Source organism: Callorhinus ursinus, unplaced genomic scaffold, assembly GCF_003265705.2.
Source record: "Callorhinus ursinus isolate GAN/ISIS: 27379988/994484 unplaced genomic scaffold, GSC_fseal_2.0 scaffold20, whole genome shotgun sequence".
NCBI classification, from domain to species: Eukaryota; Metazoa; Chordata; class Mammalia; order Carnivora; family Otariidae; genus Callorhinus; species Callorhinus ursinus.
In genome coordinates this window covers 2,556,263-2,569,624 of record NW_027397082.1, presented here as the reverse complement: position 1 = coordinate 2,569,624, position 13,362 = coordinate 2,556,263, and the positions used below count along the sequence as shown (strand labels likewise).

Genomic DNA, 13,362 nt, shown 5'->3' with positions numbered 1-13,362 from the left:
CTCATTCTCGAGCTCATTTGCCAAGTGAATCTGTGGACATGCATGACCCCTCCCCCAGAGGCCAGGCAAAGACTTAAAAGGTAACAGGTGGCTCTAAGTTTCACCTGGTGGCCTCAGAGGACGTTTAATCAAGTTACAAAATGCTCAAAGTATCCAGTGTTTAAGGACTCTTCTGCTTGTGTGTGTGTGTGTATGTGTGTGTGTGTATGTGAACTAAAACTTCAAAGCTATTTGTTTTTTTTATGTAAGATTAGCCATCATGCAAAACTCATGGTCAAGCAGTTAATAAAATACACATATCCCACGGGAGGGTTTTGTACATTTCAGTCCTTACAGATAACAAAGCAATTATAAACCCTGCGCGGTCCTGAGAGGGAGTTCCCTCGCTTCTGAAAGCCACCAGTCCTGCCAGCTCTTTGGCAGCTCATGTGTTATAAATTCTCGAAGCCCTTTTAGCTGCAGTTTGGGCATCAGGGGGATCTTCTTCCTCTTCCTCGGTTCGCTTGTGTTTTAAAAACAAGTCAGACTTCAAGAAGCGGCTGTAGCTGTCATACTTCATGAGGTTGAAGATCTAAGGAGGAAAGGAAAAGAGAGTCTAAAAGTTGAGGCTAATCAGACCATGAGTCATTCTACCAAATGTTTATTAAATACCTATCGTGTGCCAAAGAAGGCAACTATGTGCAAAACACACAAAGCAAGTAAGTCATGTGCTGGGCAAGGAAAATTTCCTGGATGGTTTTTTGGTCATTATGAGACCGTCTCAACAGAATATAATAGTTAGCCACACGAACAAATCTACCTTTATCTTCCTCGGAAGTATAATTGCACACAGCACTGATTCATACCCTTGTGTCAAGAGGTCCGTTAAGAATCTCCACTTTATTTGGATAACATAGGGACGTATTTCTCCAGAAACTTGAGATGGCAGAACAGAAACCATTCCTGTAGAGAGGGTGGTTATTGGAAAGGCCACTGTCCTCTCAGATGATGCCAATATTGTTAAGAATCCCCCGGAAGTCCGGCATCCAAGATCTCAAATAAACCTGTTATTATGCCAAGAAACAAAATGGGGCTTCTTTAATGCAGGCAGGGGAGGGAAAGGACCCTGTTAGCGAGGAGAGGCTCTGGGAACAGGCCCTAATTAAAGGAGCAGCTGGCTGCAGCATGCGGACCCCTGCACACTCGTTCAGCCCAGGAGCATGGCTCTGGGAAAGCGATGACTCTCGGGTATGTTCTGCAGGTACAAGGGGAGGACCCCGGATGGAGCCTAAGTATCCTGGATTATAGGGCTGCCTCCTGCACCGCAGGTCCTCAGAGAATTGCCCCCTCTCCTTAGCCATGGTCCCTGTTCCCAGCGTCCTCCCTCCCCCACTCCTACCCGACCCTTTGCCACCCTCCTCCCTTGCCCTACAAAACTGGTGGAGAAAAGAGAAGCTTTTCCCGGCTGTTGTGGAGTACCGTCTCTTGAGAAGTCTTCCTCCTCCTCTCTCTCTCAAACCTTTCAACTGAATTTTCAGGACATTCTGCAGATGAAAAATCCACACCGTGCACCCTGGTGTCTTCGCTTCCTGCACTATGATGGGCTCAACAAGTGGAAAGTTCCAGAGGTGTCTAGAATGTCACTCACAGCCAGGTGGGGTTATCAAGTGGGTGGTAAAACCCTGACACCTTTTAAATTTGACCTCTCCCAACACACACGCAAACTATTTTGAAACCGAATGTCTGATGGAGCCTAAGGACTCAAAACACCTCCCAGGGGGATGGGAGACCTGGAACCTTCTGCCTTTGTACCTTCCTTCCCCCAAGACGGCTTCACCCACAAAGAGAAGTGCCTAAATCATTCTGCTATCATCAGAGTCCACTGCTCAGGGAAAGATTTAGGACTTTGTGTTTTCCTTAAACTCTTGCACTAGTGCCCGCCCTTCCTTCCCTGGGTGTCGCTCCAGTCCCGCCTCAGATCTGCAGCTGTTCAGGAAGAGCACACCTCCGTAAGTTCCCACCTTGTGCCTCTCCTTGGCCATCACCTCCTTTTATAGCAATCTTGCAATCCTAGACTGATTTGCTGAGGTTTGGAGAAAGCATTCATTTTAAAACAACAACAACAAAAACTCCCAGAAAACACAAAAAGCAGAGCCAAGGGCAAGGCGGGGGATGAGGAATGCCATTATCGTTCCGCGGCCTCCCACAGATGTGCTGTGCAGGTGTAACCATCCCTCACCACCTGCGTTATTCAGCTTTTCCAAGCATAGAGCTCCCAGAGGGCACTTTGACATGCCCACCTAGCTGGGAGGCTGAAGCGAGGCTCCGAGTGACTCACGAAAGCCGCCTCGTGAGGACCCCTCCTTGCTCTCAGCCCTGCACCCTCTCCCACGCCAGGTCCGCAGCAGATGGGACCCACCACCGCCAGCAGGATGCGGTTCGACCCAAGTGTCTCGTCTGAAGTCTCTGCGTGTGGGAGTGGGACATCCTGTTTGCCTGCCGTGGCTCGGAGGCTCACACTTCAAAGAAGAGAAGAAAAAGGCTCCCCAGGACGGAGGAGGCGGGGGACAGAGGGCAGGGGGTGGCTTGGGCTGGGCGGTGGGCAGGACTCGGCCTTCGGGAGATCCCCAGAGGCCGCAGGCTCTCGGCACTCCGCGGCTGCCAGCCAGCTTCAGGGGACAGGGCCGCCAACTATTTAACAGGAGCGTAAGGGCCACTCCCTGCCATGGGCAGGTGTGAAATGCCCATGAAGGCTTTCGGGCTGGGGCTCCCTCCGCCAGGGGCCTTCGCCTGCCCCTTGGAGCTGTGCAGTCACCAGGTGGTGGCCGCAGCCATCCGACCCCTATGGGAAAAGGAAAAAGCAAAGTGATATCGCTCCCAATGGCCAGATTTTCCGGGGCTGCGAGCGGCCTAAATAGCTCATCGCTGCCACCAGCGAAGGGGCTCCTGGGCACTGGCCTTGGAGCGTATGGCAACAGGGTGCTCCCATCCCAGGGCCCCCCCATTGGGGGTGCTCAGTGAAAATGGCTTGGAGGATAGAGAATGCTCCTAAAAATTCCCTTCCCAGAAAGTGGCCAAAGGCAGCATACCCAGCTGCTGACCGCAGGCCACACCCTTATTTGTCACAGGGCAAATGGCCGCGACCAGGGTCCAGTAAATACCTGCCCAGTGAATGAACAGAAACCACCCGACATGCAGGGATGGAGGGCTGGCGAAATGAACCAAGGGGGTACCAACCCCACCAAGAGCACCTTCCAGCCCAGCACCAGGCCGCGCACGGAGCATTCTCTTGTTTAATCCTCACTGAGACCCTATGAGACCTGATTGCAAAGAAGAAACTAGGCCTCAGAGGTTCGGTGCTTTGCCCCCGTGGGCGGCGCATTCATCTGCTGGGGCTGCCGTAAGAAGTAACACAGACTGCGGGACTCAAGCAAAAGAAAGTTCTCTCCTCACCTTTCTGGAGGCTGGGAGTCTAAAATGAAGGTGTTGGCAGGGTGGGTTTCTTCTGAGGCCTCTCTCCTTGGCTTATTTAGATGGCCCCCAACTGAGGAGGGTTCAACTTACGATTTTTTTGACTTTATACTGCTGCAAAAACGACACACATTCAGCACAAACCATACTTCGAATGTCGAATTTGGATCTTTTCCCGTGCCAGCGATAAGTGGTCGGATCCTCTCTGGTGATGCTGCCCCGTGATCAGGGGCGCAAACAGCTCATACTGACAACCATCCTACGCCCATACAGCTGTTCTGTTTCCACTTCCAGTACGGTATTCCATAAACTATGTGAGATATCCAACCCTTCATTGTAAAACAGGCTTTGTGTTAGATGATTTCAATGAGCCGTAGGCTAATGTAAGTGTCGGGAGCACGTTCAAGGGGGCCAGGCTAAGCCGTGAGGTTCGGTAGGTTAGACGGGTTTAATAGCATCTTCAACTTGCAGTATTTTCCGTTTATTGTCGGGATGCCCCTCCATGTTGAGTCGAGGAAGATCTCTACGTGCTGGTCTTCCCCGTGTCCTCACACGTTCTTCCCTCTGTGTGTGTCTATGTCCTAAACACCTCTTCTTAGAAGGACACCAGTTGTATTGGATTAGGGGCTACCCCAATGACCTCATTTTACATTCATTATCTCCTTAAAGGTCCTATCTTTAAACACAGTCACATTCTGAGGTACTGGGGCTTAGGACTCCAACATCAGATTTTGGAGAGGACACAGGCCATAGCAGCCCAAGAGAGATGGGCAGGATGCGAACACGGGCCACCTCGCTCCCGAGCCCATACTCCGAACCGCTAGGCTGTCCTGCCACTCACCTGGCAGACCAGGAGGCAGTCACTGAAAATGAAGTCTACAAAAAGAGTTAGACGTGGAAAGAATGCAACATGTGATTGTTACACGTCTAAACACTAAATTTAAAAAATGTGCTAAAATGAAAAACAATCCCAAATATGTTCCTCAAGATTGTATCTGTGGGGGCGCCTGGCTGGCTCAGTTGGAAGAGTGTGTGTCTCTTGATCTCGGGGTCATGAGCTCGAGCCCCATGTTGGGTGTAGAGATTACTTAAAAAAATAAAAAAATCTTTTTAAAAAAGTATTTGTGTGTATAATGGGAAACAAATGTCCCTAAAAATCAGTGTGGTGGGTTGAATGGGGGACCCGCAAAGTGTACGTCCACCTGGAACCTGAGAACGTGACCTTATCTGGAATAGGGTTAGTTGAGGATCTCGCGATGACATCATCTTCCAAAAAGTGGTGTCTTCCTAGGAAGAGAGAACACACGGAGGGACACAGAGAGAAGTAACATGAAGGCAGAAGCAATGATCAGAGTGATGCAGCCACAAGCCAAGGAACAGCAGGAATGCCAGCCCTCACCAGAAACCAGGAGGAGGCAGGGAGAGATCCTTCCGTAGAGCCTACCAGAGGAACACAACCCTGCCGACACCTCGACTTCAGACTTCTGGCCTCCTGAACTGAGAGAATAGATTTCTGTTTTAAGCAACTCAGTTTGAGATCATTGGTTAAGACAGCCCTTGGAAACTAACAGTCGGTTTCTTGATTTCAGCTCACTCCTGCTTGTGCATAGACAATGAGATGGCCCTAGGTGTTCCAGAAGGTTCTACAAGAGAAGGACTCTCTGATGGGGAGAACTGGCCTCACGGGGCCTGAACTGAGAGCATCACCCTTCCAACACACCTCAAGTTGTCTGTGGGGAAGAGAAAGCAGAAGGTGGAGACCAATCGGGGGTGGGGTTGGGGCTCCAGATGGGCAGACGGCATCAGAGCAGAGCGATACAGCAGACGGACGGTCCTTCTGAGAGACAGGCAGCCGATGAAGCAGAAAACCCCAGTTGGCAGCTAAGGGGCATTCCATACATTTTTTTTTTTTTTTTGGCCAAGATAGCTGGGGCTCAGCAGGTTGCAGGTTTGGGCAGCCCCACATCTGTCAGTGGCATATGCCTCGACTATAAACTATTTAGCCTCGTTGCCTTGGGCTCCACTCCTGCAGGTGGCCAGAGGTGGAACTCTCAGCGATATAGGCAGAGGGAGCCTCCTGCCCACGGGCATTGATGTGCCGGGTCCCGTCACACAACCAGGGCCCCTCCTTCTCCAGATCCCGGGCCGCTGATTGATTAGGATTGGCCTTTCTGCGAGGGAGAATATCCACGCGGTGCTTCAGCTGGAGGTTGTTCCGAATCTGCTGCTCCAAGAAAGGACACCCTCCCAGAAGCACGCTCGTCCGTGGAGAAGACCGGACGCTTAAGCAGGCTTGAAGCCCCCTCGGGAAAGATTTCATCACTGTCTCCAGTAAGTGCGTTTCAAGCCTAATCTTTTAATGCCTCTCAGACAGCAGGAACATGAAAAGACCTAAATGAGCATCCTCCCTCCTTTCCAAACCCCTCTGCCATGTTATTTCAACTGGATGCAAGGAGGAAAAGAAATCCTTTAATGCAGCAGAAAATTTTACTAGTGAGATTTCATATTTGCTTCAAGAACTGGGTTCTTGAAAGAAGGTGGCAAGCGCCACCATCTCTGAACTGCGCCTTCTAGAACATGCTCTCTTCCCACGCACCCAGACCATAGACATGCTTTCCTACCCACATGTACAGACAGAAAGTGCAAAGAAAGCAAGCTACCTCCCTCCAGCCCTGAGGCCATGAAATGATCAGAGGCCATGGGGCAGGGCACACACAGGGATGTCCCCACCACGGAAGTTCAAGACCGTCTCCCCCCACCCCATCTTCTGAGTGGAGTGCATCCAGAAGAAGGTCTGAGGGCAGCCAGCAGAGAGCAGCTCAGCTCAGCCCTTGACCCAACCTGCCAGGCCAGGCCGTGGAAGTTTCTCTCCTGCTTCCTGGACAGGCTGCCAGAGAAGGATTCCATGCCGGGTGGGATCAAAACTCCAGAAGGAGGGTGGACATGGGCAGAGAAGGAGAGATCCCTGCTCGAGGGTGACATCCCCTCACAGACCCATGGGTCTGGTGTTGTCACACGGAGCAGCGGGGCACTTGGTTCACTTTTTCCTGGAGTCCATCACACTCAAATCCAAGGCTCAAATGACATGCTTTTACATGGAGTGAAGGTATTTTATTTTTGCCTTAACTCAGGAGGAAAGTGAAAAGCTATTCTAGCACCCACCGGAACTTCTCCCCCTAAATACCTTTTTAAAGGTATAAAAAAACAAACTCAAAGTATTTCAAATACTATCCTTCCTGCCCCACCCCAACCCTCCTAAGGCTGTGGTAGACGCAGGGAGCCAACTTTCCTTCCATTTGAATGAAAGCCCACGACCTGCCCTTTCGGGCTTTGCACACTGGCAAATGCCAATTTCGGAACTGGACTTAATCTTCAGGGGCAGATGTCAGCTAGCACCCACGAGGCGGAGGCGCCCAGAATCCCCGGGCGCAGCCACCACTGCAGACTGGGAGACACAGGGGGTGGGGGAGGGAGTGGACCCCCACCTGACCCCGGAAGCATGGCAGCCCCTCCCCCACGGCCAGGTCCTCACCCACCGGCCCACCCCTTCTTGATGTCTAAAAAGGAAGTGTTTCTCACTTCTCGGGTTCTGGGGAAATTCAAAGTAAAGACACTGCCAACAAGGGGCCGGGCGCATGGTTCCTTTCTCTGTCAAGGATGTGGCTGGGAGCACTGACATCTCACTGAAGTTGTTTCTACATTTTTTTTTTTTTTTTTTTTAAGCATCAGAGGTTGAGGGCTTCCTTTCCCGTGGAGAAGGCCACCTGCATTCTGCCTTCCCCAGACCAGACTTAGCACCAAGCCTGGGTGAGAGTGTCCCGGCAGCACTTGAAACCTGCTTTAAGTGTAGGCCCTGGGATTCCTCAGGTTTAAGAAAGAAGAATGAGCAGCCCTGCTCCCCCTCAAACCTTCTCTTTCATGGTCCCAGAAAGCAATGATTTCAAGGTGCCATGTGCAATGACCTTGACCCTCCCATCACCTCCAATCTCCTCGTTGTCCCAGAGGGAACCAGTCTGGCTAGTCTGTGGAATTCAAACCAGAGCCTTCAGAGCAAGAAAGGTGTGTAGAATGGTGCAGAAGAGACACTTCTAGGCGCAGAGTTGTGTTTTAAATCATTGACATGGCACAATCTCAAGTCACTGAGCAGATTTCAAAGCGTTCCACTCTTACACCTTCAGGGAAGGGTCTGGAAGGATATGAAACATACGGGCGTTACTGTTAGGGAGGGAGAGGGAAGGCACGGCCTGAGGGGTTTTAACGTTTTACTTCAGACCCTCCTGGGTTATGTGAATTTTCTTTTCTTCTCAACAATGAACATGTAGTTATTGAACAATTAAAATTCATTTTCAGGGGCGCCTGGGTGGTTCCATCGGTTAAGCGCCCGACTCTTGGTTTTGGCTTAGGTCGTGATCTCAGGGTCTTGAGATCGAGCCCCACATGGGGCTCCGCACTCAGCACGGAGTCTCTCTCAGCTCAGGTTCTCTCTCTCCCTCTGCCCCTCCCCCCACTTGTGCTCCCTCTAAATAAGTATATAAAATCTTTAAAAAAAATTAATTTTTAAAATTAACCTGCTCAGAATCTTAGGTGACACAGTAACGGGATGTGCTCACGGCTCGTGCTGGCCAAGTGGGTCCCTGGGCCGGCCCTCCTCCCTGGAGCTCCCAGCCATGTGGCGGAGCGGCCCGGTGTGTTCACCCCACTGAGCAGACAAGGCCAGCAGGGACGGGCACTGTCATCTCTCGTACAAAGGAAAGCATGTTAGGCTGCTGAGACTGATTTGATCCCTTCATGTCATAGCTGACTCGGTGCCTGAGGGACCGACAGGGATGTTCTAGAATCAGCCAGGCCGGCGGTACACAAGAGCCCGGCGGGGCAAGGGAGACAGGTAAGGGAAAGGAGAAGGCGAGAGCCCTGGCGGGTCTTTCAAGGCCAAAGACAGCGCTGCTGTGAAGCATGTGCGGAAGGAAAGTGGAGGCCCCGACCAGGAGGAGGAGGGCAAGGCCGGCTCCCACGGGGCGGCAGGTCGGTAGGAAGGGTCCAGGTGCGCAGGAAGCCCCACACCCACGCGGGGTCCCCTCTCGGGCTAGTCGGGTCGCCTTCCCCTGGGGTGAACTTTCTCACTTGTAAACCGAGGTGCCAGCTCCCAGCTTCAAACAGATGCACAATGAAAGCACTGTGGGACCGGTGAGGAGGCTCAGCCCCGATGTCTTCCCGAAGTCACGTCGGGGCAGAGAGCTACACATTATTGGCTGTTTCTAGGTGGGGACCCGAGGCTCAGTGAGGGTAAGCCACGGCCACTCTGCTATGGCTTTGGAAGCTGGGGTTTCTCAACCTCAGCACTGTTGACATTTGGGGCCGGATAATTCTGTGCCGTGTGGGGCTGCCCCGTGCGTTATATTTAGCAGCATCCTGGCCTCCACCCACGAGGTGCTGGTGGCGCCCCCACCCCTGTTGTGACAGCCAGAAAGGTCTCTCCAGACATTGCGCAGGATCCCCTGGGGGAGGGAGGCAAAATGGTCCCCAGTCAAGAACTACTGCATGAAGTTAAAGTTTATCTTCATGTGACATTCTAAAGGACACGCGCAGTAACACTCACGGAGGGCCCTGAGTAAACACACCACAGATACGCCTGCGTTTCGCCTCCCAAGCGTCTTATCATAACCTCCATTTCACCAAAGAGGAAGCTGGGGCACAGAGAGGGACTGCCTCTTGCCCAGTGTTTCACAGCTACTAAATTCTAAAGTCAAAGGAAAGGGGGGAAACGTCAGGTCTAAGGAAACAGGGGTGTGGCTAGCAGGGAGTGACTTTTTAACATCAGGGCACTGGAGGTCTGCAGACGGCATCTGGTTACCATAGCTTCGGGGCCTAACCCCAGCCAGTCCCTCCTGACTTAGTTTCTACCATTCTTCCTCACTGACTATATACTCCAGCCATACTGACCTCCTCCAACACACCTAGCAGATCCCCACCCCAGGGCCTTTGCACTTGATGTTGCCGCCCCCTGGAAGGTCCTGCCCCCTTCTTACCTGGCTTCCCCTTGCCACTCAGGGCTCAGTCACCACCTCAGGGAGACCTCCTTGACCACGAGATCCAAAGTAGGCCCCTCCCAGTCACTTTTAGCCCACTACCTGCTGTATTTACTTCATAGCTTTGATCTTTTTCTGTCTTCATGGTTGGAGGGGGGCTGATTTCTTCTCTGCACACACAGTTCCTATAGCATGGTCCCTGGTACAGAGTAGGCTCTCCATCAAGATCGTAGCATAAGGGAGTGAATGAAAGAACAAATACCAGCAAACCAACCAGAACTGAAATAGACCTGCCAGCAGAGGATTTTTATAAGAAAAAAAAAAAAGACCCTGCAGGAAATTGCAATTCATTGAAAAAAAACCAACTCTTTGTAAGGTCGCCTCCTCCTTCCCGCTTCCCACAATTTAAATTTGTCCTTTGATTCCAGGCTCAGGTTCCAAGGAAACAGCCACCGTCCAGCCCCCACCTCTCCTGGCCTTCCCAGTGTTGTGCTGAGCACACAACCGGGCCACGTTTGCAGAACTGAGTTAAATCAGAGAATGATCTCTCCACTTCCACAAGTTTTCAAAGTGATGGAGTTTTAATCCCCCAAACTTCTCTTAAGATAGCAAAATGTCTAACACAATCCTTCACAGGACATGTCAACCACAATTTCAGCCTGATGAATCGGGGATCGGGATCACTAATGGTGTCACCATCCCATAGCACAGGGATGCCTCCGGGGTGGTGCGTGGGGCTGGGGGCCCCCACACTCGGCTCCAGATATCGCTGTGCTGTGGTTTGAAGTTGAGTTTCGTTTTTCTGTCTCTGCCCTGCCTGTCAGTTGTCGCTTCTTGCTGCCCATCCCTGCCTGGCCTCCACCAGCATCTCCAATCTGCCATGACCTGAGAAGCCGAGGCCGCTAGAACTGTGTGTAAACCAAGAATAAACAGGACTTGAATGAAGACCCAAGAAGCTCTCCTTTAAATCAGATGCGTGGATGTGGGGTCATCTAATTTAATGCTCACGGAAGATTTTCCCACCCTTCTAGGCTCCAGCTGCGCCCCTGAGGAAGGGCTGAGGCTCCCTGAAGTCTCCCTGGTGAACGGGGTGCGAAGGGAGCGTGAAGGAGACACTCAGAAAGCTCTGTCTGAGCCAAGTGGTGCTCAACACAGCCAGAGCCACTGAGCGGGGCAGGGCTCGAGTTAGGTGAGCTCTGTGGTTCCAAACATGCTCCTCTTGGCTTCAAACTCCTGCACTTAGAAACACAGGGCCCTCCAGGGGGGCCTTTGGGGCACAGAGAGCTACAGGCCATGCTGAGCGCACATTTTGATGGTTACCAGCAAGGCTTTTGAAAGGCAGAGTTTTCCAAAGTGAAAGAGAACGCAGAAGCCCTTCCCAGGCGTTCGCTGTGGAATCAGCTCTGATTCCAAATACCTTATACTTTAAAGTACCCTGGGAAGCTTTTAAAAGACTCCGAGGTCCATGGGGCGCCTGGGTGGCTCAGCTGGTTGGGCATCCGACTTTGGTTTCAGCTCAGGTCATGATCTCATGGGTCATGGGATCGAGCCCCAAGTGGGGCTCCATGCTTGGTGGGAAGTCTGCTTCTCCCTCTCCTTCTGCCCCTCCCCCCTCTAAAATAAATGAATAAATCTTTAAAAGAAAAAAAAAGACTAAGAGGTCCAGGTGGGGCAGATATCCTCACGCAGCTATGGACACAAGAAGTGCCTTTTCACCATACATTCTATTTCCTTTCCCACCACAAATCCATGTCCATGGTGTCCTTCCCACTGGCTCAAAACCACCACCTCCAGGAAGCCCTCAACAAGTCACCCACAGCCACTGAAATTCCTTCAACACCTAAATTTGGTTCAGGATTCAATTCACGTGGAGTTTGCCCTTGCCACCGTGTCAGCTGGAAAACATTCTCGAACTACTTTCCATCTTTGTATTTGCTACCTGTATAACTGTTCCTAATCTCACAGCAAAGATGGGGTGTCGTGGATGCTGGGACAGGCTCTGGGCTCTGTGCCCACTCCAGATGATCCAAAAAAGGCCAACCGAGGCACTGTACCAGTTCCCTGAGTGTGGTGCCAGGACCTGAAGCATCAGCAGCACTTGGGAACTTAAGGAGGCAAAGTCTCAGGCCACCTGGGAACCATCACATCTGAAGGTTAACTCTGGGGGTGAGGCCTAGCATCTGTTTGCACAAGCCCTCCAGATGGGTCTGCACTTGCTCACCGGTGAGGGCTGCTGAATGAAGCTAAAAACTCATTTGCACCTGTGAGCCAAGGATGGAGCCAGCAGAAGCTTGTTTGGTCTGTGTTCCATCGTCAACAAGGGTATAGATAACATTTCATAAGCGCACTCTGAATAGTCACATCTGCAAATTCATGTCTAAGAAATCTCTGGAGTGCAGTTTCGTCCCTTTTCCTATTACCACTGGCATATCTCATTAAAAAGCTTGCCAGAAAACTAATTTACCCCTTATAGGTCCATTTTTTAAACTTCATTTTTCCTGCGTTAAGTGGAATAAAGTGCCAAACGTTAAGCTTTTCCTTATAACTCAGGAACCTCACTATGGACTAGCTTACAGCCTTGGGCCACCAGCAGTGGGTGGCCATGTTTAGATATTTGCACAAAAACAGCCCCAGTTTCCCTACCACTGTGACTCCTTGTGCTTGCTTTCTAGAATTTTCTCTCTGTTCCTACCTTCAGCGGTTACATGTTGCTTCCTCAGTGTGGGCTCCTGGAATAGCTCCAGCCTCCCTTCTACTCTGGGTTGAGAAGACAGATAACCCTGCTGGTTCAAACTGTGTGTAGACCAGAAGTAGGCAGGCCTGAGGGAGCCTCCTACAGATCAAATCCCGAGCCTGGCATTCCAGTCCCCTCTTGTTCACCAACCATGGCCCTTCAGGGTGCCTCAGCTTGCCCAGCCAGAGGGGATGGCTTCTGGAGTGTAACATTCTTCCGGCCTGGGAATAAATGTCACATCCAGGGGTAGGCAGGGAAGTCAGGTTACCTGGTCCTGGAGTTTCTGGAACATCAGTGGGTGTGGTTCTTCCAGTATCTTCTCATTGAGCCGGGACTGCCCCTCGACATTGACTTGGGATGAGGCCTTGCTGGACAGGAAGGTCATGTAGATCTCTTTTGCCTTTTCCTGCATCTGGAGGAGACACAGGGATCCTGTTACCTGGGAGCCCAGCTCTCTACTCCAGCCAGACGCAGAAGCAGCTCCAACACCCTTGGGGGCTCTGGCTGCCGCCCCGGGGCTAAGCTCTGTGTTGGGAGGGCTCGTGATGGGTCTAGCCCCTACCCCCACCCCTGCCACACATCTGTCACGAAATTGCAACACTATCCATTTGGAAATGAAGAGAGAAAGAATCCCCGCCCAGAGTGAATGACAGTCTGCACCATTCAGGACCATCCTGTGAAGCCTCCAAATGAAGGACTCGAGGGAATATTGTTCAGTCATAAAAAGGAGCAAAGCAAGGACACACACTACAACACGGTGGAACCTTGGAAACTTTGTGCTGAGGAAAGAAGCCAGGCCCTAAAGGCCACACACTGCATGGTTCCATTCACGTGAAATATCCAGAAGAGGCAGATCCACAGAGGCAGAAGGCTGGAGTGATGGCTCAGAGCTGGGGGAAGGGGGCAAGGGGGAGCGGCTGCAAATGGGTAAGGGGTTTCTCTGCAGGACAATAAAAGATTTCTGGAACTAGGGGTGCCGGGTGGCTCAGTTGGTTAAGAGACTGCCTTCGGCTCAGGTCATGATCCTGGAGTCCCGGGATCGAGTCCCGCGTCAGGCTCCCTGCTCAGCGGGGAGTCTGCTTCTCCCTCTGGCCCTCCCCCCTCTCATGTGCTCTCTCTCTCTCTCTCAGGTAAATAAATAAAATCTTTAAA

General features: G+C 51.6%; 1 protein-coding gene across 3 annotated transcripts in view; it reads right to left on the bottom strand.

Annotated features, from left to right (window-relative positions):
• Window positions 1-268: 268 nt before the first annotated feature.
• The window catches only part of RGS10 (regulator of G protein signaling 10), a 36,334-nt gene continuing 23,240 nt past the window's right edge, over window positions 269-13,362 (bottom strand). For all 3 annotated transcript variants that reach the window (XM_025880552.2, XM_073904125.1, XM_025880553.2), the window contains 2 exons: window positions 12,479-12,622; window positions 269-571 (listed from right to left, as the gene is read on the bottom strand). In XM_025880552.2, coding sequence (XP_025736337.1) covers window positions 425-571; window positions 12,479-12,622 — 291 coding nt within the window. In that variant the 3' untranslated portion in view covers window positions 269-424. The remainder of the gene's footprint in view (window positions 572-12,478; window positions 12,623-13,362) is intronic.